Here is a 22010-nt window from a genome sequence, read left to right as displayed (position 1 = left end):
TGTTGAACTGATGCATATGAGGTGCCACCTATGCCCAGGCATTGTTAATAAGTGTAAAAATAAAATTAATAATGGAGTAATACTCTCACAAAACATTTCCACATTACACCACGTAATTTGGCTTTTCTTGCTGCATAATTTAGGCCACGTAATTTGGCTTTTCTTGCTGCATAATTTAGTCAACTCTGCCAATAACTTGGCCCTCTCATGCCACATAATTCCAGTTGCCTTGCTTAGAAGCAGTGGATGGCTTGGAGGAGTTTATAGACGTGTTAGTCATTGAATAGGCATCTTAGAATGCACAAGCAGGAATGTTGTGGTCGCTACCGTACCTGAGTAGTGCATTTGTAGCACCGCGGAAAGTGACCAAATGACGTGCTGTAGTAGTCGTATAGGCCTCTGTTATAATAGTCATTTATGCCTCTGGTATGAGATTGTCGTAGGCTTCAGTGATATTAAATGTGGGTTGGGAACGTGATGACTCTAGTTTGAGTTAAAAATTAACCAAACGAGCCAAGATGAACACCGAACATAAACTGGTAAAATGCCAGTGTCTTTTATCGTGCGCCAGCAGCCCTTGTGAAATTCAGTAGATTGTACAGGGTACTGTACCATGAGCAATGAACCGCAGGTTTATGCGGAAAGGTCTGTGACAGGAATAACATTTTTACAGATGAAAGGGCGAGATTTTGATCGATACCTTATATCTATTGATCCAAACCTCGATCTGGTCGACTGAACCTTTGTTGCCTGTCTGTAAGGAAAGAAAGTGCACCTATTTCCAAGCTAGTTCACCCAAGAAAGGACTCTACTCCCAAAGATCACTGACAACTTCTAGTTTTCCAAAGTTTATTGTAAAGATATAATGAGCTGCAAATACAGGCATCTCAGAATGAGATTCACGAGATACACAGGTCCAATTACATACATGTGCTCTCGGAAAGCCCTCAGACGAGCAACAGAAATCACTAACACAAGTTCTAAGAATAATAAAGCTATCAGCATAGACGCATATCTCTCCTTCATTTAGGTTGGAGGAAAACAAACACAGGTTAGGCGTCCCTACCCTGTTCTAGATGGTATCCCTACTTAACCAAATCCCAACCTAACAAAGGTGTCAGCAGTGAATGACCCCCAAGGGAAGTCACCCACTCTAAGTCTCTTGGTGAAAACCTAAAGTTCTCCAGTCATGACCCCTCACTGCCTACCCATCCGCTCTCTAAAGGGTCCTCAGGTCTCTGCTCTAACTCCACCCAGGGGTGCTGTCCCTAATACAAAACAGTCAACAACATTTGAGACGCCCCTTGCGAAACGCCTCTCACGTGGTGTAGCTTCAGGCTTTTTCCATGATGCTCTGTATTGGGCCTCAGACGTTAGAGTTGACCTTGCTTCTCAGGCTCTTCTCCGGCCCGCTGATACCCCTTAAACATTCCAGAACCCTCCTCCATGTCTGGGCCGTCTACTGAACAGACCTCTATTCATTCATTTATAATTGGATCCCCCCTTTCCTGTTGCAGACAGATATCTGCCGCCAAGAACCCAACTCTCATAGACTTCTAAAAAGGCTTGCAACATTTCTCAGCCCAGACATGTACGTGTAAATCAATGCTAAAACATTTCAGGCCTACAATATTTCTCATTATGATTATAGCATTCAACTTCTTCATTTAATTAAAGCATGTTAATACTCTTATTCTATTATTAAGTAAACATTTCTATAAATCATGGCCCATTAATGCAATGACCAAAAACCTTAATATAATCTGTGTCGTGAAAGGAACCACCTTCCCTTTCCCTCCAGCTCTGGCCCTGAGGCCTACCACGTTCTGCTTTTAACCATATACCATCTTATGTTTTAGCAGCTTCACGACATAGATTCAAAATAATCACATCTAATAAATCATATAATGTCACACATTTCTGTATTAGTTCCACTTCTACTTAAATCTCTATATTAGCTATACATTCAGAATATAATTGCAGATACTATTAGCACTCATGGCATTTCTCTTCATGATTTGTGCTTACTACAGGTAAGTGTGATGTACTCATACATTTAAATCAGTTTGCGCTCTCTCAGTTCCCCCCTTTGATGACCTCTCGGGGTCATCACTAACATTTAAACTGCAGTTATTGCTGGCATTCTCTGCGCTTCCAGAGCCCTCAGGCTCCTATACTGATTATCTTGTATGGCAGCCAATCTCCGCAGCTGCTCTCTTTGGGCCCTTTCTGACCTTCTTGCTCTGTACCATTTGAATACCCTCACCAATCCCCACAATATTATCCCACAGATCAATATTATGATGATAGGCTTTAGAATGTACCATACAAAGCTTTTGCCTAAGGCGGAAAACCACCCTCCAACTGTACTCATTCCGTGGCCCACCTTTTCCCAGACATTTTCTCTACTCAAGTCTTCGATCTCCTTGTGAACACTAGTTATGTTCTTAATAACTTTCTCAAGGGGCTTCGAATTGTCTGGAATGTAAGTGCAACATTCCTGGACCTTCAAAGCCTTACAGACTCCGCCCTCTTTTGCTAGTAGGACATCTAATGCAAGACGATTTTGAAGAACCATAGCCCTTATCGATTGCATCTCTCCTTCTACCAGCATTAAGGACTGAGCAGTGCTGGCAGACAACCTGTCGACAACTGTTGCCAGTCGTCTAATTTTAACATCATTAAGGATTATTCCCAAAAGAGGGAACATAGCTCCAAAGACATCTCCAACCATTTCGGCATCACCTACATCTCTCCTTCCCCTCGATGATGTCTGACCCTCAATGATCACTAAGTCTTGTGCATGATATATTTTGGGGAAGACAATTGCCAAGTAACATGATCCATACCAGTTGTCAGGTAGTCTCACGTAAGCATTTCTTCCACATACAAAATACACATTTGGAATCACTTGCATTCCCTTCAGGAAATCCTTAGTGTAATACTCTAAATTAAAAGCATGCTCACAGTCAACTTCACCCACGTATACATTTTCATAATACGTTTTGGCTCGGTGAAGACATAACTTTCCTCTCTGCGCTCTATCTAAAGCTATTGGACCACTACTACCCTTTCTCTTATGTGACTTCTCTTCCTCGGTCCAATCTATTTTCCCTTGTCCAGATTTTTTCAAAATCTTTTGTCTCCTGTAACGATCATCCACCTGCCCTATGAACTTCTTCTCGACTTCTGACACCTTGCATGTCAGGTTATTTCTACGGGCATGTGAAGTATCTAAGGTAATCCAAGGAATGAAGAACTTGGCCAATCTGTCTTCACTCTTCCAGTAATCCCATTTATTCATCTGCTTATAATTTGGGACTTCTGGCAACACTGAATCATAATTTGAGAAATAGTATTCAAAACTATCTCTCTCATAAAATATACTAAGCAATAAGCTACATGTAATGCCATATGTCAGCGGGAGGTGATGGTATCTAATACCCTCGTCTACAGATGCCGGCAACTGCATGCAGACGTAGCAATCCTTAACCTCCATGGCATCCACGTATTCATATAAAAGTTTAGCATAAGCATTTGACCTAAAGTCTCCTTGGGACTCGTCTACATGTAACCTGCGGGCTTCTGCAGCTAATAACGCTTTCTCTTGAGTGTTTTCCCTTTTCTCACCAGCAACAGTGGGTGTAAGCGTTTCTGCAGAATTCACATCAGTTACCTTTACCTCTTCTTCATGTCCCTTCACATAAGAAATTGTTACCACTAAAGCTATTAATATTATCACTCCTACTATTAGTGTACCTATTATACATTTAGCTCTGCGGTTCGGGGTGCCGGCCTCCATTTCGTCAGACAATCTGGCTCTCTCTTATCTTAGCAAAAAGTTATTTTCCTCTCGTTCCTTTACAGTCTCTTTTCAATCCTTTTGTCTTTAGAATCCACACAACTGGAGGCTGACAACCTTCTTCGCAAAAGTCCTTTAACAGTTCAAAAAAAAACAACCCTAGCCCTTCTCCATCAACTCAAGGGAAGTTCCCTAAAATTCTCTGCTTCCTGGGCGCTAGGTAATCTTCTTTTTTCTGCTTGCTTTATTTACAAAGTCCTTTAACAGTCTACTATCAGATTTGTGGTTGCAGCTTCAATAGCATAGTTCAGTATTTCCAAACGAAGATTGTGCTCTTCATGTGCTGTTATCGTTGTACCAAAGTCGGGGAATTGCAATTCTGTAAGAAACATGTGTTTTAACTTGCTGAGGCGGGGAGGTCTGGGGAGCATGAATGTTAGTGACCCTTCTTGTTCGACACCGGGTACCAACAGTCGTATTTCCACGGTGATAATGGGCTCAGAACTGGACACCACCACCGCTCGGATCCTCCCTGTCTCCGGTTTCACAGACATTTGTCGCCAGATATGTCCACTCAGGTGTGGAGTATCTTCTGTTAGGCACACGCACTCTTCTTGACCTTCTTCGGTCCGGTGCTTCAGCGCCCTGAGCACCTTCTTCGGGGTCTGAGTCTTCTGATATCGGAGGAAGGGTTGCTTCTGGAGTTGACCTCAGGCTAGAGCTCCTTCTTTGCGGCCAATTTGCTTCTCCACGTGCCCTTCTACTCCGTCTCCTTCTGGTCTGTTCTCGCTCTCTTTCAGACCTGTCAGGGTCTGACTCGTACTCCCAGCTACTTTCTCCTTCTGTAGCGTCTTCTGTTTCGCTGTTGTACTGACCGTCCTCAGCTTGGTCAGACTCGTTCCCTGCTTCCGCTGGCACCTCTACAGCTTGGCTAGCCCCCTCTATGGCTTCTTGGTCCTCAGCTGGACGTCTATCCGAGAGAGGAGCTGTTTCCAGAGGTGCTGGAACCCTTTTCGTATGTGACGCGTGGATCCAATTGGGCAGGCCTCCCACCTTTACAGCTGTGTTTGTGATCAGGATGACCTGGAAGGGCCCACGCCAACGAATATCCAAGCAGCTTCTTCTCACATGTTTCTTCACCAGGACCCAGTCCCCAGGATACAGGTCATGGCAAGGGCCCTGGCACGCTGGAACCTCGGCAGCCTGTACCTGAAGAGACACAGAACGCATTGCGTCAGACAGCCCCTTACAATAGTCCAGGATCATATCATCTGTGATATTTAACAGTGCAGTAGCTGGAATAGATGGCAGCCTCATTGCTCTCCCCATTAACACCTCATGTGGTGACAACCCTGTTCTTCTGTCTGGGGTACTACGAAGGCTCATGAGGACTAATGGCAGGGCATCAGGCCAACTCAGGGTCGTTGAGGAACAAACTTTTGCTATCCTGCACTTGATCGTTCCATTGATCTGTTCCACAATTCCTGAGGCTTCTGGTCGGTAACTGCAATGCAGCTTTTGGTCAATATTTAGCGCTACACAGATCATCTTCACAAGCTCGCTGTTAAAATGTGTTCCCCTATCTGATTCCAAAAAGGCCGGCACCCCGAAGCGAGGAATGAGTTCTCTAAGCAGTAACTTGGCCACTGTGAGGGTGTCGCACCTACGTGTAGGGTATGCCTCAACCCATCTGGAGAACACACAAACAACCACCAGGACATAGCGGAGGCGGTTGCACCTTGGCATTTCAATGAAATCTATCTGCATTCGATTGAATGGACCTCCAGACCTTCCTATGTGACTTAGTGCAACTGGTGTTCTTTTCCCTACATTCAGCTGCTGGCAGGTCACACAACGCTGGCACACTGCTTCTGCTGCTATTCTAAACTTAGGATTGTACCAAGTCTGTCTAAACACTCTCAGCATAGCATCTCTCCCTAAGTGTACGGGACCATGTATGAGCCTAGCCATTGGACTCACCATCTCATTGGGCAACACTGCTCTGCCGTCTGCTGAGACCCAAAAATGGGTCTCACCCATTACACATCCTGCCTTTTCCCATGTTTCTTTTTCAGAATCAGGAGCATTTTCTTGCATGGTTGACAGTTCATCCCAAGTATCAACAGTTTCCAGTATCATGGCTAATTCAGTTCTTACATTTATTCCACCCACATCCACCTCTGTGAAAGAGTACCCTTGTTCCGCGCAATACCGCGCAACTTCATCAACATATCTATTGCCTTTCGAAACAAAGTCCTCATTTCTGGTATGTGCGATGCACTTTACAACTGCGATACTTGCTGGGCATTGCAATGCCTCTAACAACAGGCGCACAAACTCTCCATTGCGAATGGGAGAGCCTGAAGAAGTCATGAACCCTCTTTGAGACCATAACTGCCCGTAATCATGAACTACCCCATACCCATACTGGCTGTCGGTGTATATGGTAACTCGAATTTGATTGCCTGCTAAGCAAGCACGTGTCAGGGCAATAATCTCGGCTACCTGAGCGGAGTGTACTCCTTCCAGGCACCCAGCTTCCACAACTCCTTCAATTGTACAAACAGCATAAGCTGCTCTCAACTGCCCAACTTCGTCTCTTACACATGAGCCATCGACAAAGAAAACTTCGTCTGGGTCGGTCAGTGGCTCATCTACGATGTCGGGTCTGGGTTTGGTGCATAGTTCAGTCACATCGAGACAGTCATGGTCTGTACATTCATCATCATCATCGATATCATTTGGAAGTGGCATCAATGTAGCAGGGTTCAAAACAGAGCATCTCTTGAGGGTCACGTTCTCTGCAGCAAGAATAACTTGCTCATAGCGCGTGAGCCTGCTATTGGTCAGATGCTGTGTTTTGGTCCTGGTCATTAACAGTTCAACAGAATGTGGCACGCACACCTCTAACGGGTGCCCCATAACGATATTTTCACATCTTTCAATGCTGACACCCGTTGCAGCAACGGATTTGAGACATCCGGGCAACGCTGCGGCTACTGGGTCTAAAGTAGCCGAGAAATAAGCAACTGGTCTACGGGCATTCCCATGGATTTGGACCAACACAGACAACGCGCAACCTTCTCTCTCACAACAGTAAAGAAAAAATTGTTTAGTGTAATCAGGCATTCCCAATGCCGGAGCACGACACAGGTCCTCTCTCAGCTGTAGGAACGCCATCAAACAGTCTTTGTCCCATGGTACCGGATCACTCACCTCTTTGTGCGTCAGTTTTTGCAAGGGCTTTGCTTTCAGTGAAAAGTTCACGATCCACTGTCGGCAATAACCCACCATCCCTAGGAACATCCTGACCTCTCTCTGTGTCTTAGGCGCATTCATTTTCATGATCGCCTCTATCCTGTCTGGTGACACTTTTCGTTTGCCTTTCTCAATTCTGTGTCCCAAGTACTGCACTTCTGTCAGGCAGTACTGCAATTTTCCCGGGGACACCTTGTGCCCATTGGCAGCTAGGTGATTTAACAAAGCAATGGAGTCTTCCCTGCAAGCTTCTTCTGTTTCTGACGCCACAAGGAGGTCGTCTATGTACTGGACCAGAACTGACTTCTGGGGCAGCACTAGACTTTCAAGATTTCTCTTCAAAAGCTGGTTAAAGATCGATGGGCTCTCTGTATACCCCTGAGGGATACGACACCATGTTAGGACGCGATTTTCCAGCTTAAATGCGAAAAGAAAATGGCTTTCTTCGTCCAGAGGGATCGAAAAGAAAGCCTGACAAAGATCGATCACAGTGAACCACTCTGCTTGGAATGGAATCTGAAACAGTATCACTGATGGATTCGGTACCACTGGACAACACGAAACGACTATGTTATTAATCTTTCGAAGGTCCTGCACTATCCGAAATTTCCCATTTGGTTTCTGCAGACCCATAATCGGGGAGTTGCATGGACTACCCACGATTTCTTTCAGTATTCCCTGTTTAATCATGGACTCGATCACGGGTTTTATGCCTGCAATCGTTTCTGGAGTCAATTTATATTGGGGTGTTCTTGGGAACTCAGCATGCGGTTTCACTACAATTTTCACTGGGTCCACCCCTTTGACCAATCCAATCTCTTCCCCAGTGAAATCCCATACTTCTGATGCCACTGTCTCTCTCAAGTCCCAGGGGAGCTCATCTACTGTCAAAGTAGGGTACAGCTCCACACATATTCTAGAGTTTGCAACTTTGAAATCTGCATCATCATCATTAGTCAATACCTCCACTCCCTGGGGGGTACAATATATAGTACAATTCAATTTGCACAACAGGTCTCTTCCTAGCAGACACACAGGGCTTGAATCGCAAACCACAAATTGGTGCTCATCACTGTACTTCCCTATTTTCACCTGCACCGGTTCTGTCAATTGGCTGGTTATTCTCCTGTTTGCGACCCCTACCACCTGTATAGTCTCTCCAGACATGGGCAGGTCTGGAACTGCAGCTGATCTGATCGTGGATCTAGTGGCTCCTGTGTCCACCAGAAATGTCGTAGGGCACCCTGCTACTTCTGCTTCAACATAGGGTCCCCTCTGATCTACCTCCAAGGCTGCCCCGAGGGTGCAGTCTTCTCTTTCCACTCTCTGTCCGGTTAATGGGTCCACATAATAGCACTCTTCCCCTTCCACAAACAGGGGCATTTGTCTATAGGTCTTACCCATACTCCCTACTCGAGGAGGTTGCGGGAACTGGGCTCGGGGAGGAGCCCCCCCCCCTTTGAGCACCTTTCCTTGGTATGGCGTTACCCCTCTTGTAGGCGCGCTCTGAACCTCTTCCTCCTCTATCTCTTGCTCTCCTATCTCTACATTGTAAGGGCACTCGCGTTTCCAATGCCCCAGCTCGTTGCACTGGTGGCACCTAGTCGTTTTCTTCAAGGTAGCTATGTCTATTCTGGGTCTAAAGGTGGAACTCTCCTCATTGCCCTTGTTCTGACTGTACTGCTTCTTTCCTCCTGTACCTGTTCCTTGCTGCTGTTGCTGTTGTCCCCCCTTCCCTGCTGCCTGCATCTGTACCACCATCAACTTTTCCTTTAGTTTCTTAGCCTTGGAATCTATCTCATCACAGCAGTACCTGGCATATCTCAGTATTTCATCTAGGGGTTTAGTTTGCCAACAAATCGAGTGTTGCTGAATCATTAAACTAATATCCGGTCTCAGTCCCAGGACGAACTTGGACACGAATTGCCCTATGTCTTTTGGATCCATTACATCCAAGCCGCTATACTGTTTAAACGCCTTCAGCAATCTCTCGTAATATTCATGAACTGTCTCTTTGGGTTCCTGTCTTGTTCGGTCTATTCTGACCCAATCTATGTCTTGCATTGGCACTTTCTCTTTCAGCCAAGTCATCACTCTCTCGTATTTTGCCATCACAGTCTCGGACGGCCCATTAGTCTTGGCATCTCTCTCTGGCTCAGTTGTGGGCCACTCAGCGCTAACCTTGCATGCTGTCCACAGATCGCCTGGTACTACAATGTCAAACAGCGTGTTCAGATCTATCCAAAGGACCTTTGAGATTTTTACAAATCTCTCCACTTGCTTGTACCACTCCACTGGGCTCTCACGTAATTTGGGGAAAGAGGTGGTAAAAGCAGCTAAATCTCCCCTACTCCAAGGGACATGTACATAGTTCCCATTTGCAACTTCACGCAAAGGGTAAGCTTCTATTCCCTGCTGTCCTGGTGTCATACCAATCATGCTTCTCCTGCCGGTCCCTTTCTTGGACCACCTCTCTTCCCACTTATCTAGTGCCCTCCATGTCCTTATTCCAGTAATCAGTTCCCTTATGTGTGTTTTCAGCCCAATCGTTCTCCTCTCATCTAGGTCTCGATCTGAGTAATGTAGCCTGTGGTTACCCTGTAATGCTTTGGTTCTTGACAAGTCCACCATATATTTGCCTGCTAGTTCGACTAACTTCTCATGGACTGCTCTCGCTTTTCGAGTAATGTCCTTTGCCATATACAGTATTTCATCCTGTTCATACATTTCCATCCTTTCTAAAGGCAGGGTACCATCTACCATGTCATCCAGGTCTGACCTTAAGCTGGAGACATCAAGTCTTTTGGCTTTTATCTCAGCTCGCAATATGTCTTTCGAAGGGGGCTCGCTGGTTTCCCTACCATCCCAACTTCGAGCTCTACGTTTGGGCTCGGGAGAGTTAATGGGTGGTCTCCCTCGCTCCCATCTCTCCAGGTCCCATGCTCGGCCATCCGATCTGGGAAGGTGATGGAACACGGGCCTGTTACCCCCACTCTCTCTCTGCCCACTCTCTTCTTCTTCTCTCCTCTCACCGCACACCTCTCTGTTATTTTCCCTCTGGTCGCTACACTCCCTTTGCCTCGTATCGCTCAGTATCCGATACGATCCTTCCTGGTTCCCCATATTCCCTGGGCTGCGCTCATTGCCGTCATCACAGGGACTATGGTGCGACCTCTCACAACTCCCATTCAGTTCTCTGGTGCCGGGCACACAGTGTGGACACTTAAAGCTATTTCTGTACTCTTGCGCTCTCCTCTCTCCTTCACTGAGTATTGGGCGCGCCACCCCTTCACTCCCGGGGCCCCCGTTTTCCAGGTCTGTTCTACCTCCACTCCGGGCCCAATGGGTGACTCCCCTACTCCCTCTACAGTCCCACTCCGGGCTACTCTCCCCAGCCCCGCAGTGAGTCCGTGCTCGGCTGCCCTGACTTTCCCTTTCAGCTTCCGCAGCATTGATGCTCTTTTGAGCCTTCACTGCCTCATCCCACTGCTTCATGTATTCATTTAACTCTTGAAAGGATTTTCGTCCAGATCCCCTCAGATCCATTGGCCATCTAGGACCCCCAGGATCTCCTCCTGGGTCCCCTGCTGTGTGCATCGGGGTACTCCACTCTCTGGGTATCGGCATCTGACTTGGGGAATTAGTGGTATCGTTCCTCCTTGCCTCCTCTGCTCTTTCTCTGTCTTTCCGTTTCCGTTCTTCCCCTCTTGCTCTCTCTTGGTCATATATCGATATTATAGGACCTATGGTAACAGGTACCTGTAGTGCATCTGGTAATGGGTAGGATGTGGCGCTTTCCGTTTCCGGCGCTCTTTGTACCACAAACCTCCCGACTACCTGTTGCACCTGACCAGGCTGGGACAGCTCTTTCTTTGGCTCAGGATCCCACTCTGAACTGGGAAGCGGTCTATGCTCTCCTGCATTGCCCCCCTTTTCTCCTTCACTCTTCTCGACCTCTCCCCCTGCTCTATTATACGGGGGTGGCCTGTCTGTCAATAATCTGTTTATCAAGCTATCCTCTGTTTCGCTCTCATCATCTTCTTCCAGGGGGGTTTTATTTACGGGCGCCTCTAACACTGGGTACAGTTTATTTATTTCCAAATTATGCACTCTCCATCTTTTAGCATCCGCATCCCACCTGGCATCCTGTACTGCCCTTACCGATCGTTTCACCCTTTCTTGTCGTCTGTTCATATTCTTTTCATGCGCTGCCCTAAGCCATGCATCAAGAGCTTCAAACTGGGTTGGTCTAGGCAAGGGTCTCATTGAGGTCATGACTGATTTTAATCGATGTAACACCTCTAATCTGAACGTCCCGTACTTCGGGAACGTCAGTTCCTCATTTCCTTCAGTAATCTTACTCCACTCTGATATCCAAAGGATCGTATGCAACCCAACATTTACTGCCATGTAACGAGCTGGCGTACCCTCCGGCGGGGCTTCTTCCCCTTCATACGATCCCCGCTTCTCTTTCTTAAACACCGCCTTCAACCACTTAAAACACTTCATAATTATGCGCACAAAATCCAGCCTCGCTACTCTGTTTACTTCCTGATGACAATCCACCAATCCTGTCGCGGCTTTGCTAGCTTGGCCTATCACAGCGCGGTCTTTCTCCTGTCGGCCAATCACGTCGCGACCCTGTCTGACGTGTTCGCTAGCTGGCCTATCACAGCGCGGTCTTTCTCCGGTCAGCCAATCACTGCGCGACACCACCTGACGTCACTTTTCTCCGCTTCGCAGCAGCACCCCTCCCTTCTCAACTCGTCTCCCGGTTATGCATGCGTCCCATTCATACACCGAAAAATGACTACTTCCGACCAAGCGGTCACTTCTCTCGACTGTACGTCCACAGTCTATCTGTAATTGTCAACACAACTGACGAGATGTCTATCGTCTCTCTGATAGGTTGCTTACACACACAGTAACTTCCGACCAGCGTCCGTTACTCACGCACTCACTCTTACGTTCCCCCTATCTCGGTCTCTCGGGTGATCAATGGTACCTCATGACCCCCTTCACACTAGTTGACAATTACTCTGGGTGTCCGATACACCCGAACCACTTAAGCTCTCCTTGAACTTAAGATTTCCACCGGTTGCGCGCGCTCACAACCTGTTCCACAGTCACTCTACAGACATTCAACTCCGCCAGACATTACAACATAGATACAATACAAAACACCGCAATCTAACACGCATAACCCTTTATACTCACTCTCAACCGATACTGCTGCTTTTTCTGTCTCACGTCATCCGGATCTTCTCCAGCGGGCTGTTCTTCCGATCATCGATCTCTAGGGGCCTTGGGGTAAGCTAACCTGGCCTAGGTCACCGTCCTCAAGAAGGCAACCATCCTCTATAGCTACCAACTGAAAGGGCGAGATTTTGATCGATACCTTATATCTATTGATCCAAACCTCGATCTGGTCGACTGAACCTTTGTTGCCTGTCTGTAAGGAAAGAAAGTGCACCTATTTCCAAGCTAGTTCACCCAAGAAAGGACTCTACTCCCAAAGATCACTGACAACTTCTAGTTTTCCAAAGTTTATTGTAAAGATATAATGAGCTGCAAATACAGGCATCTCAGAATGAGATTCACGAGATACACAGGTCCAATTACATACATGTGCTCTCGGAAAGCCCTCAGACGAGCAACAGAAATCACTAACACAAGTTCTAAGAATAATAAAGCTATCAGCATAGACGCATATCTCTCCTTCATTTAGGTTGGAGGAAAACAAACACAGGTTAGGCGTCCCTACCCTGTTCTAGATGGTATCCCTACTTAACCAAATCCCAACCTAACAAAGGTGTCAGCAGTGAATGACCCCCAAGGGAAGTCACCCACTCTAAGTCTCTTGGTGAAAACCTAAAGTTCTCCAGTCATGACCCCTCACTGCCTACCCATCCGCTCTCTAAAGGGTCCTCAGGTCTCTGCTCTAACTCCACCCAGGGGTGCTGTCCCTAATACAAAACAGTCAACAACATTTGAGACGCCCCTTGCGAAACGCCTCTCACGTGGTGTAGCTTCAGGCTTTTTCCATGATGCTCTGTATTGGGCCTCAGACGTTAGAGTTGACCTTGCTTCTCAGGCTCTTCTCCGGCCCGCTGATACCCCTTAAACATTCCAGAACCCTCCTCCATGTCTGGGCCGTCTACTGAACAGACCTCTATTCATTCATTTATAATTGGATCCCCCCTTTCCTGTTGCAGACAGATATCTGCCGCCAAGAACCCAACTCTCATAGACTTCTAAAAAGGCTTGCAACATTTCTCAGCCCAGACATGTACGTGTAAATCAATGCTAAAACATTTCAGGCCTACAATATTTCTCATTATGATTATAGCATTCAACTTCTTCATTTAATTAAAGCATGTTAATACTCTTATTCTATTATTAAGTAAACATTTCTATAAATCATGGCCCATTAATGCAATGACCAAAAACCTTAATATAATCTGTGTCGTGAAAGGAACCACCTTCCCTTTCCCTCCAGCTCTGGCCCTGAGGCCTACCACGTTCTGCTTTTAACCATATACCATCTTATGTTTTAGCAGCTTCACGACATAGATTCAAAATAATCACATCTAATAAATCATATAATGTCACACATTTCTGTATTAGTTCCACTTCTACTTAAATCTCTATATTAGCTATACATTCAGAATATAATTGCAGATACTATTAGCACTCATGGCATTTCTCTTCATGATTTGTGCTTACTACAGGTAAGTGTGATGTACTCATACATTTAAATCAGTTTGCGCTCTCTCACAGACATATTTATTTCGTGACACCACCCTTCGTATGGACTATTTAGATGATGTTAACGCCTAAGGTTTTGTTATGATTCTCTTATGCAAACGTAATGGTGTGTATTATGCCCAAAGCATTCATTTTGTGAGTTGTCTTATTGTAACATCAAAATTTGGAGTCACCATTTTTCAAAATGAACTGGTGGACTTGAGATTACTTTTGGGGCGGTGTTTGTATGCTTAAAATAAAAGTATTAATAAGCTGTAAAGAAGTCTCTGAGCAGATATCCAGGGGCCTGATTCACAAAGGAAAACCTGCACTTTTGTCTAATTTACAATAGTTTGCTATTCACAAAGGTATTTGTTAATAGTATATTTACGACTGCTGAGTCTCCATACATAAAAAGATATGACTGTCCTATATTTTTGTGTGCGTGGACACGACTATTGTAAAGATATTCCTAGTAAGATACCTTTGTGAATAGCAAACCATCGTAAACTTATACACACAGTGTAAGTTTCCCTTAGTGAGCCAGGCCCATTGTCTGTGTGCATGGGCGCATGTTAAGGTGTAGACAATCTGCAGCCAGCTCAGCACATCCCCAGCTCAGGAGAAGTGTCAAGAGGATGGGTCTGTGAGTGAGAGAACGGGGTCTGTGAGTGAGACTGTGGAAAGTAGTAGCCTGAATAGTAAGGGACACAAAGTGTAATATTGATGAAGGGAGAGTGTCAGAGTGGATGGCTGTCATAAACCTGGCTCATTCTGATGGCCATAAATAGGACTGTTAGTGTCCAATTACCGGTACAGAGCTTCATTTGGCATTTCTAAGGACATCCATGAGGTCTGAGGCACAGAGATTGATGAAGTAGTTTAGCCATGAGGGTGCAGTGTAATAGAGATCTGAAGCAGGGAGTGTAGCTCAATCCATGGAGCGGAAAGGATGGCTCTCCACCCCACGCTGCACACGCCTTACTAAAGTTACTACAGATGGAGAGTACAGAGTTCATTTACACATCAATGTTTGATACACAAATGAAATATCACCACCCTCTGCCTCGCTGTAGTGTACATTGTGACAATGCAAGGCATGGCTTCCGCGACAGCTGCAGCACACTCTTCAGACACACTGGGTTCTGTCGAGCACAGTATGTTGCTATTGGGCTCACCTGAAATGTCCCGAATTTAGTGCCTATACCTTACTGTGGATCTTACGTTTTCCTTAACACATGCCATGTTTTCCTGTTGTGCTCGTAATCACAATATTGTGTTTTGACATCAGGTTATGTGAGCCCAAGTTAGAGTGTGGCTTCAGTAACACCAGATTATACACTCCACCGCTACATAAACTGTGGAATGTGGAAATCCATATCACTCCTATCATGTCCGTCAGGTCCTGCAGGCAAGCAGTCCTGGCATGCTTCTCAGGTGACGAAGTCCAAATGGCTTGTCGATTGGTAAAATATATCGAAACTGCAGAAGCCCGAATCAACAAAAAGAAAGAATAAACGGTTAAAGACAGCGCACTGTCCATATCCCCAGAGCTAAAATATTCGAATTATACAGAGGCACAGCTGGCTCATAAGAGCACACAAGGACAGATTACCATAAAGTACGAGCATACGGGGAAAAGAACGTCTTGCCTCCTATATGGAATGTGGACTGCAAGCACGCAACCATAAGAAACCCCCCATGAGGAACATAGAAGTGCCTTTGCGGCGGACAAACATTCCTTCCTATCTACTTTTTAAACTCTAATTTTTAGTATTGTCTAATCGAAGTTTTTTTAATAACTTACCACAAATATTATTCCCCATGCTGCTATAGATATTTATAATTGTTTTTATCGTTGCTGGTTTTGTAATGGTTTTTATTAACTGTACAATAAAGTATTACTTACTATCATGTCTGTCTATAAAAAGACCACTCCGTGTATTCCAGACACTGGTCAGTCAGTGTATATGGCACTTCATAGCCTTCTGGCTTGCGAACTACACATTAAATGCATAATTGATTTACCAAACATTCATCAAAATTACTAACTACACTGCCGGTAATGGGGATCAGTAATAAAGAAGTGAACATGTTTTCTCCTAATATAATAATTTGCTATTTCATAATTGATCACAGGCTCCAAATACATGATCAAATTGTATTTTTGTTATTTGAAAAGCGAAGCGATTGATTCAAGAGTCTGTTTTTTCCTCCTGTTATTTCTTCTAGGTTGATCGCACTGAAAGAATTAAGAATTGCCTGTCCCCAAAATTTTGTAAGCGATTTAAGGTGGATTACCAATTCGAGATAGTGCAGAAGCTGATCTTTGGCGTCTATGACATCGACAATCAAACCATCGGCCTGGACGATGATGATTTCTTGGGACAATTTGAATGCACTCTCGGACAAGTAAGTACAATAGTAAAATGGCCGTGGCTTCATTGATTTATCCTTCCTTGCAGTCGTCATATTTTGCCGACAGATCATATTAATATTTTAACACATTGATCTGCAATGCATCTTCAAATAATCCCTAGGCCACTGCAGACAAAATACAGAATATTAATAACAATGTATAAATGTGTAAGTGGAATGAAATGGACAAGTGCATTGTATTTGTCTTTTTCAATATAGCGATAACATTATCTACTAATGCTACCATAGTGTACAGCACGCGAGTGTGCAGACAAAATGTGGACTTAGAATGATGCTACGGAATGAAGTGGATGGTTGAAATCTCACCATTGTGATTTGGACATGATTTTGTGGTGGCGCAAGTGTGTGAAGCATTAGTCTTCTTACCGCATACATGGGCGCAGGCAGTCTTGATGCTGAAAGCTCATTTTAGGAGGTGGGGTTTCCGTTTTATGCTGAACTTTTTTTCTTTGATTTCATTAGATCCATTGGATGGTGAAAAATTATCATTTCTGTTTTCCGGAATTAGCTGATGTGCTTTGAACGTTTCCTTGGACATTAGGTCAAAAATGATGATCTCATCGCTTTTCATCTCATTTATTATTAACATGATGTGAAATCTAAAGAAGGTTCCAGGCAATGTTGAAGTCTTCACCGCTGACCACACCATAAGCGGGATCATAAAGGATTTCTTAAGAAGAGTTAATTGAAGATTAAAGACTTGTAATTGATCATTGTGGCCCATGATAAACAACATTATCCCATGTTGTGGTAAATAATATTATCACTTGTCTTCTAGCTAAACATTCTGAATAGTACATTCTGTATAGTTCCATAACTTCCTAAGTCTCCAATGAGTTTCATCGATAATTTATAGGGCACATATAGGGTGCAGAAGTGAGAACCATCTTGACTTCTACCACTCTTGGGCCCCCTCCATATAGCTAACCGTGCAGAAATAATTAACTATTTTTTAACTTCTGATTGAAGCTATTGTCCTTCTAAGCGCTAACATTTTACAAATGTTTGCCTGGTATTGAATCATGCCAGTAGGATCATACAATTACATTGCAATTAAAAGAAAATGAGCACTCATGTCACAAGCCACAGCTCTACCTTCCTGCTAAGAGCTCTGTGCAGAACTCATTGCTGCAGGCATGGTTCCCTGATTGTGTATGCCGATTGATGTTTGACAATTAGCAGTTGCGAGACCAGTTTGTTCTGCTCCAAGGTATTTCTCCGATTGTAACAATTTTCCCCAGCGACGAGTAGGGATTGGTGGCACTCTGTAGAGCCGCTCATGTCATATTATTAAAACCAGCCCAAGAGCATTCGTGTTCCTGCTGTTTTCCTGGTCTCCTCATCCCCTGACAGCTGATGCTTCTTACCTTCTCCTCTGTCCTCATCTGCTCTGTGCTCTTAGTCTTCGCTCCTGCCCTTGTCTCTCTGTTCCTGTACACAGCTGATGCTTTAGTTTTTTCTAGACCTCTGCAGTTATACAGCTAGCTCTCTCCTCACTGCTCTTATGGCCTCCACTTGTACTACTTTACTTCTCTCCTTGGGCTGCAGCTTCCTCCTCCCTCAAATCGTTTTGCTCCCATCTTTCTACAGTGCGACCGGAACTGCTGGTCCTCTTCTCAGCTTTCAAAATCTCTCTGATTCACACTGTTTCAAGCGCCTTCCCTTATGCCCCCACATGCGCTCCAAATTTGCACCCCAACATCTCCCCACCATTGCTCCCTATGAAATCCCTTTCACTGCCTCCTGTTCAGTGTGCTGCATTTGCTGATTCACCTGATTTTTTCTCTGCCATGATCTGCTTGCCTCGCTCCCTGTCCAGCCAGACGTGGGCAGCATGCTTTGTGTTATAGTCTGGTTTTGTTTTTCTGGCCACCGTAAGACAAATTTAGTCAATTTTAAGAACTCTGTAATTGCGCTCACATTTTTCTTTGATTATTTTTTGTCTAAATACTGTAACTTTGTAGCTATGGTTAATATTGTGCCTTCATCTTGGGCTAAAGCTAGAGCAAATAGTGCAGTCGGAGACACTAATAAGGTTAAAGAGTACCCACTCAATATTAAAGAAATAAAAAAAACTCTATACCATAATACCAAAAAACATATCCACAAAACATCAGGTTATCTCAATTGTTCATCGGTACATAGTTATTAAAAACAACTCCTAAATCCAGAAACTGTAATTTGGTCTTCTCAGAAGATTTATAAGGAAAAAAGACATTCTTTAATAGATAATCAAGCATCAAACACGGAGGTGGAATTGCCATAATCTACAAGGACACCATCCGCTGCACGATCTCCTCAGACGAATAGACCACGATAATGGGGCACCTCAACTTCCAACTCCACACAGATGGAAAAAGTGCCATCAAAGGCAGCCTAGCCTACAGACCACCAGTGCCACGCCCCAGCTTCTGCAACTCCATCCCTGACCCATACTTGACCACATTTTCACATCCAGTGACAGAGTTGTGTACAACCACGTCTCTCAGCTCACCTGGACCGACCATTACAGCATCCACTTCACCATCCCAGGACCTACCTACACTGGCCCCCTATCCACCAACTCCATGTGCAGAAACTGGACAAAGATATCACAAGATAAGTGGAAAAAGGCTCTCAACTGCCACCTCCCAGACACTACATTCAACCATGAACAGGCAGTGTAGAACTACTCCCAGTGGATCACTGAATGCGCCAACAGAATAGCCCCTGCTAAGCCAGCCAAATATAACCGACCTGCCAGGACCGCCAGCTGGTTCACCATGAAGTTGAAATCCACCAAAAGCAACTGCTGGCAACTAGAGGGGAAGTGGCGCACCGGCAAAGAGACCATACCACCTTCAAGAGAGCACTCAGTACCACCGCCTCCTGAAAGAAGCAAAGAAGAGTGCCCTGGCAGATGGCATAGCAGCCAGCACAAACCACAGCAAGGAGCTCTTCTCCATCTAGAACGATTTCTCCAACCCTGCATCTGACGGGAACAGCATTACCCCCTTCCATGAACTGTGTGACACCCTGGTTGCCTTCTTCCACAGCAAAATCTGTCATCTACGAAAATTTCAAACCCCAATCCACTGCCACCAACCGCATCGGCCTTCTCACACCCACAATCCCCGAACACCTGATCACCCACTGGGACCCTCTCACACCTCAAGCCACCATCTTCATCGTGAACTCCGTGCGCTCCGGTTCACACTTGGACCCCTTCCCCCACCATGTCTTAAACCTCGGGAGCAAGAAAGACCTGAACACCTCCATCACCTCAGCCTCCTTTCCTGAGGACTGGAAGCACGCTGAAGTGAGGCCAATCTTGAAGAAACCCACCGCCGACCCGAGAGATCCAAAGAACTACCGGCCCATCTCCCTGCTCCCCTTTCCAGCTAAGGGTATCGAGAAGGCAATCAACCATCAACTCACCGAACAACTGGAACACAACAACCTCCTTGACCCCTCTTCATCAGGTTTTGAGCCAACAGCAACGAGACAGCCCTGATTGCAGCCACCAATGACATTGGGGCCCTCCTGGACCACGCCAGAACGGACCTGTCAGCCACCTTCGACACTTGTTTCCCATCACGTTTTGATCAACAGACTCCACCACATCGGAATCCAGGAAGACTCCCACAAATGGATTGCCTCAGACCTCACCGGAAGAACCCAGAGAGTCAGCCTTCCACTGATCATCCCGGAACCCAAGAAGATCATCTCGGGCATCCCCAAAGATAATCCCTCAGCCCCTCCCTCTTCAACGAGTACATGACCCCCTGGCCAGCACCATCAGATCATACAGCCTCAACATCCTCTCATATGCCAATGACACCCATCTCATCATCCGCTGTCTAAAGAACACTCCATCACCAGAGCTAACTGCCACAGGTGCATGAAGAACGTAGCTGACTGGATGAACAACAGCTGTCTCCAGCTCAACATGGACAAGACGGAAGTCCCCTCTTTAGAACATCACCTCTCCATGGAACAACGCATGGTGGCCTACTGAACTCAGCCCGTCCCTCTCCCCGACAGACCACACCTGCAACCTTGGCATCATCTTGGCCAGCAAGCTTTCCATGAAGAAATAAATAAACGCAGTCTCATCTGCCTGCTTCCACACCCTGCGCATGCTAACTCAGGTCCTCATCACCAGCAGGCTGGATTATGTGAATGCACTCTACGTAGGAGTCATTGCAGACTCTTGAAGAGACTACAGATAATGCAAAACTCAGCGATCATACTCATCTTCGACATTCCCACATGTTCCCACATCACGTCCCACCTCAATAAGCTACACTGGCTCCCGATCCAAAAGAGATGCCAGTTCAAGATGTTAACCCACACATACAAAGCCCTGCACAACTAAGGACTAGCTTACATCAACAAAGACTTGACCTACTATTAACCAACCAGGCACCTACGGTCCGCCTCCATCTTCTTGGCAGACACCCCATTGATCGCCAGAGCATGTTCTCCATGCAGGCTGTAATTCAGCCTGCATGGAGAACAGGAAAAGTGCGCACGACTCTTTTGGGCGGCCCGAGAGGGCCAACCAGTCATTGCGCACTTAGCAGGATTCTACTGCTCCTCCTCTGCTATGCAGCCTGCCCCACCCTGTCAGGCAAAGCTGTTGCAGCAAAAGGACAAAATAAAATGATAATAACATTGTTATTATCATCTTATTTGTTCCTTTTTTTGCTGCTTCAAGGCAGTGGGGCGACCTCCGCCTTAGTGGAGGAACCGCCACTGGATAATGCATATTTTTTGCTTCTGTTGACACATTTGGTCAACTCTTTAAGTTTGGCTTTACGTGTCTGTTGTGCTGAAAGACTCTTGTATGACGATATAAGAGCTGCTAACTCTCCGGAAAACCATCTATTCGTTTGGTGCTCCAAGTTAAGATTTCTCGACCTGACCTGTAGGCGGATTAGGATATCCTGAACACTTAGGATAGTGACATTAAACAATTTTAACATTAATGAGGAAGCTTTAGAAGAACCTCATCCAGAGACCTTTTGAGCACCTTGGTTAGTAAAAATGTCATCTGTTTAAAGTGTAGTGATGGGCAACATGGGTGTGCCTGCAAAACATTGGAGGAGATTCAGAGATAACCCAGAAGTAGACTAGCGTAGCTGCTGATAATCATCTTTTTTGACAATCACACTTTATATACATTTTTATTCATATTCAAATATAACATATTTGTTAAATATCAAATATTAATGAAAGAGGGAGTTGGGTCGGAGGCACAAATACACCAAGACAGTCCTGGAAGCATTGTGGCAGCCATATTGAATACTCTTCCTGAGCTGACAGCAGGTGAAGCTCATCTGTATGCTTTGTGATTTGGGGCACATATGGTGGCCAGGGCACAAGGGTTGGAAGGGATGAGGGCAGAGCCGCAGTTAATTTTAGTGGCATGTTGGTGGCACACAATGGGGTAGCTAAAGTGTTTAGAACACGCTCGGCTGTGTACTGCTGAAGGGATTGTAGTTTGCGTTTTGGGAACAAATTTAGGTGGCTCAGAGCATTATGGTGGGGTGCAGGGCAACGACAAAGAACAGGGGACAAGAATTGAAACGACCAACACCATCTCGCTGAAAAAAAAGCTGACCTCGCACCACTAAAGAACCCTTCCAGCAGACCCGGCAGCAAGAAAACCCCCTGGTTCACCGACGAACTCAAGGAATCCAAGAAGAACTGCCGCACCCTCGAGAAAACCTGGCGGCTCGACCAGACCACAGACAACAGGACCGCCCTCAAGCACGCCACC

General features: G+C 45.6%; 1 protein-coding gene across 1 annotated transcript in view; it reads left to right on the top strand.

Annotated features, from left to right (window-relative positions):
- Positions 1 to 22010, top strand: part of CPNE3 (copine 3) — a 493182-nt gene that overhangs the window by 245058 nt on the left and 226114 nt on the right. Inside the window, exon 3 of the mRNA XM_078687070.1 lies at positions 16040 to 16219. Within this exon, the coding sequence (XP_078543196.1) occupies positions 16040 to 16219 (180 nt within the window). The remainder of the gene's footprint in view (positions 1 to 16039; positions 16220 to 22010) is intronic.

Source organism: Lissotriton helveticus, chromosome 4_1, assembly GCF_964261635.1.
Source record: "Lissotriton helveticus chromosome 4_1, aLisHel1.1, whole genome shotgun sequence".
Classification (NCBI taxonomy): Eukaryota; Metazoa; Chordata; class Amphibia; order Caudata; family Salamandridae; genus Lissotriton; species Lissotriton helveticus.
This window is presented reverse-complemented; position numbering and strand designations above follow the sequence as displayed.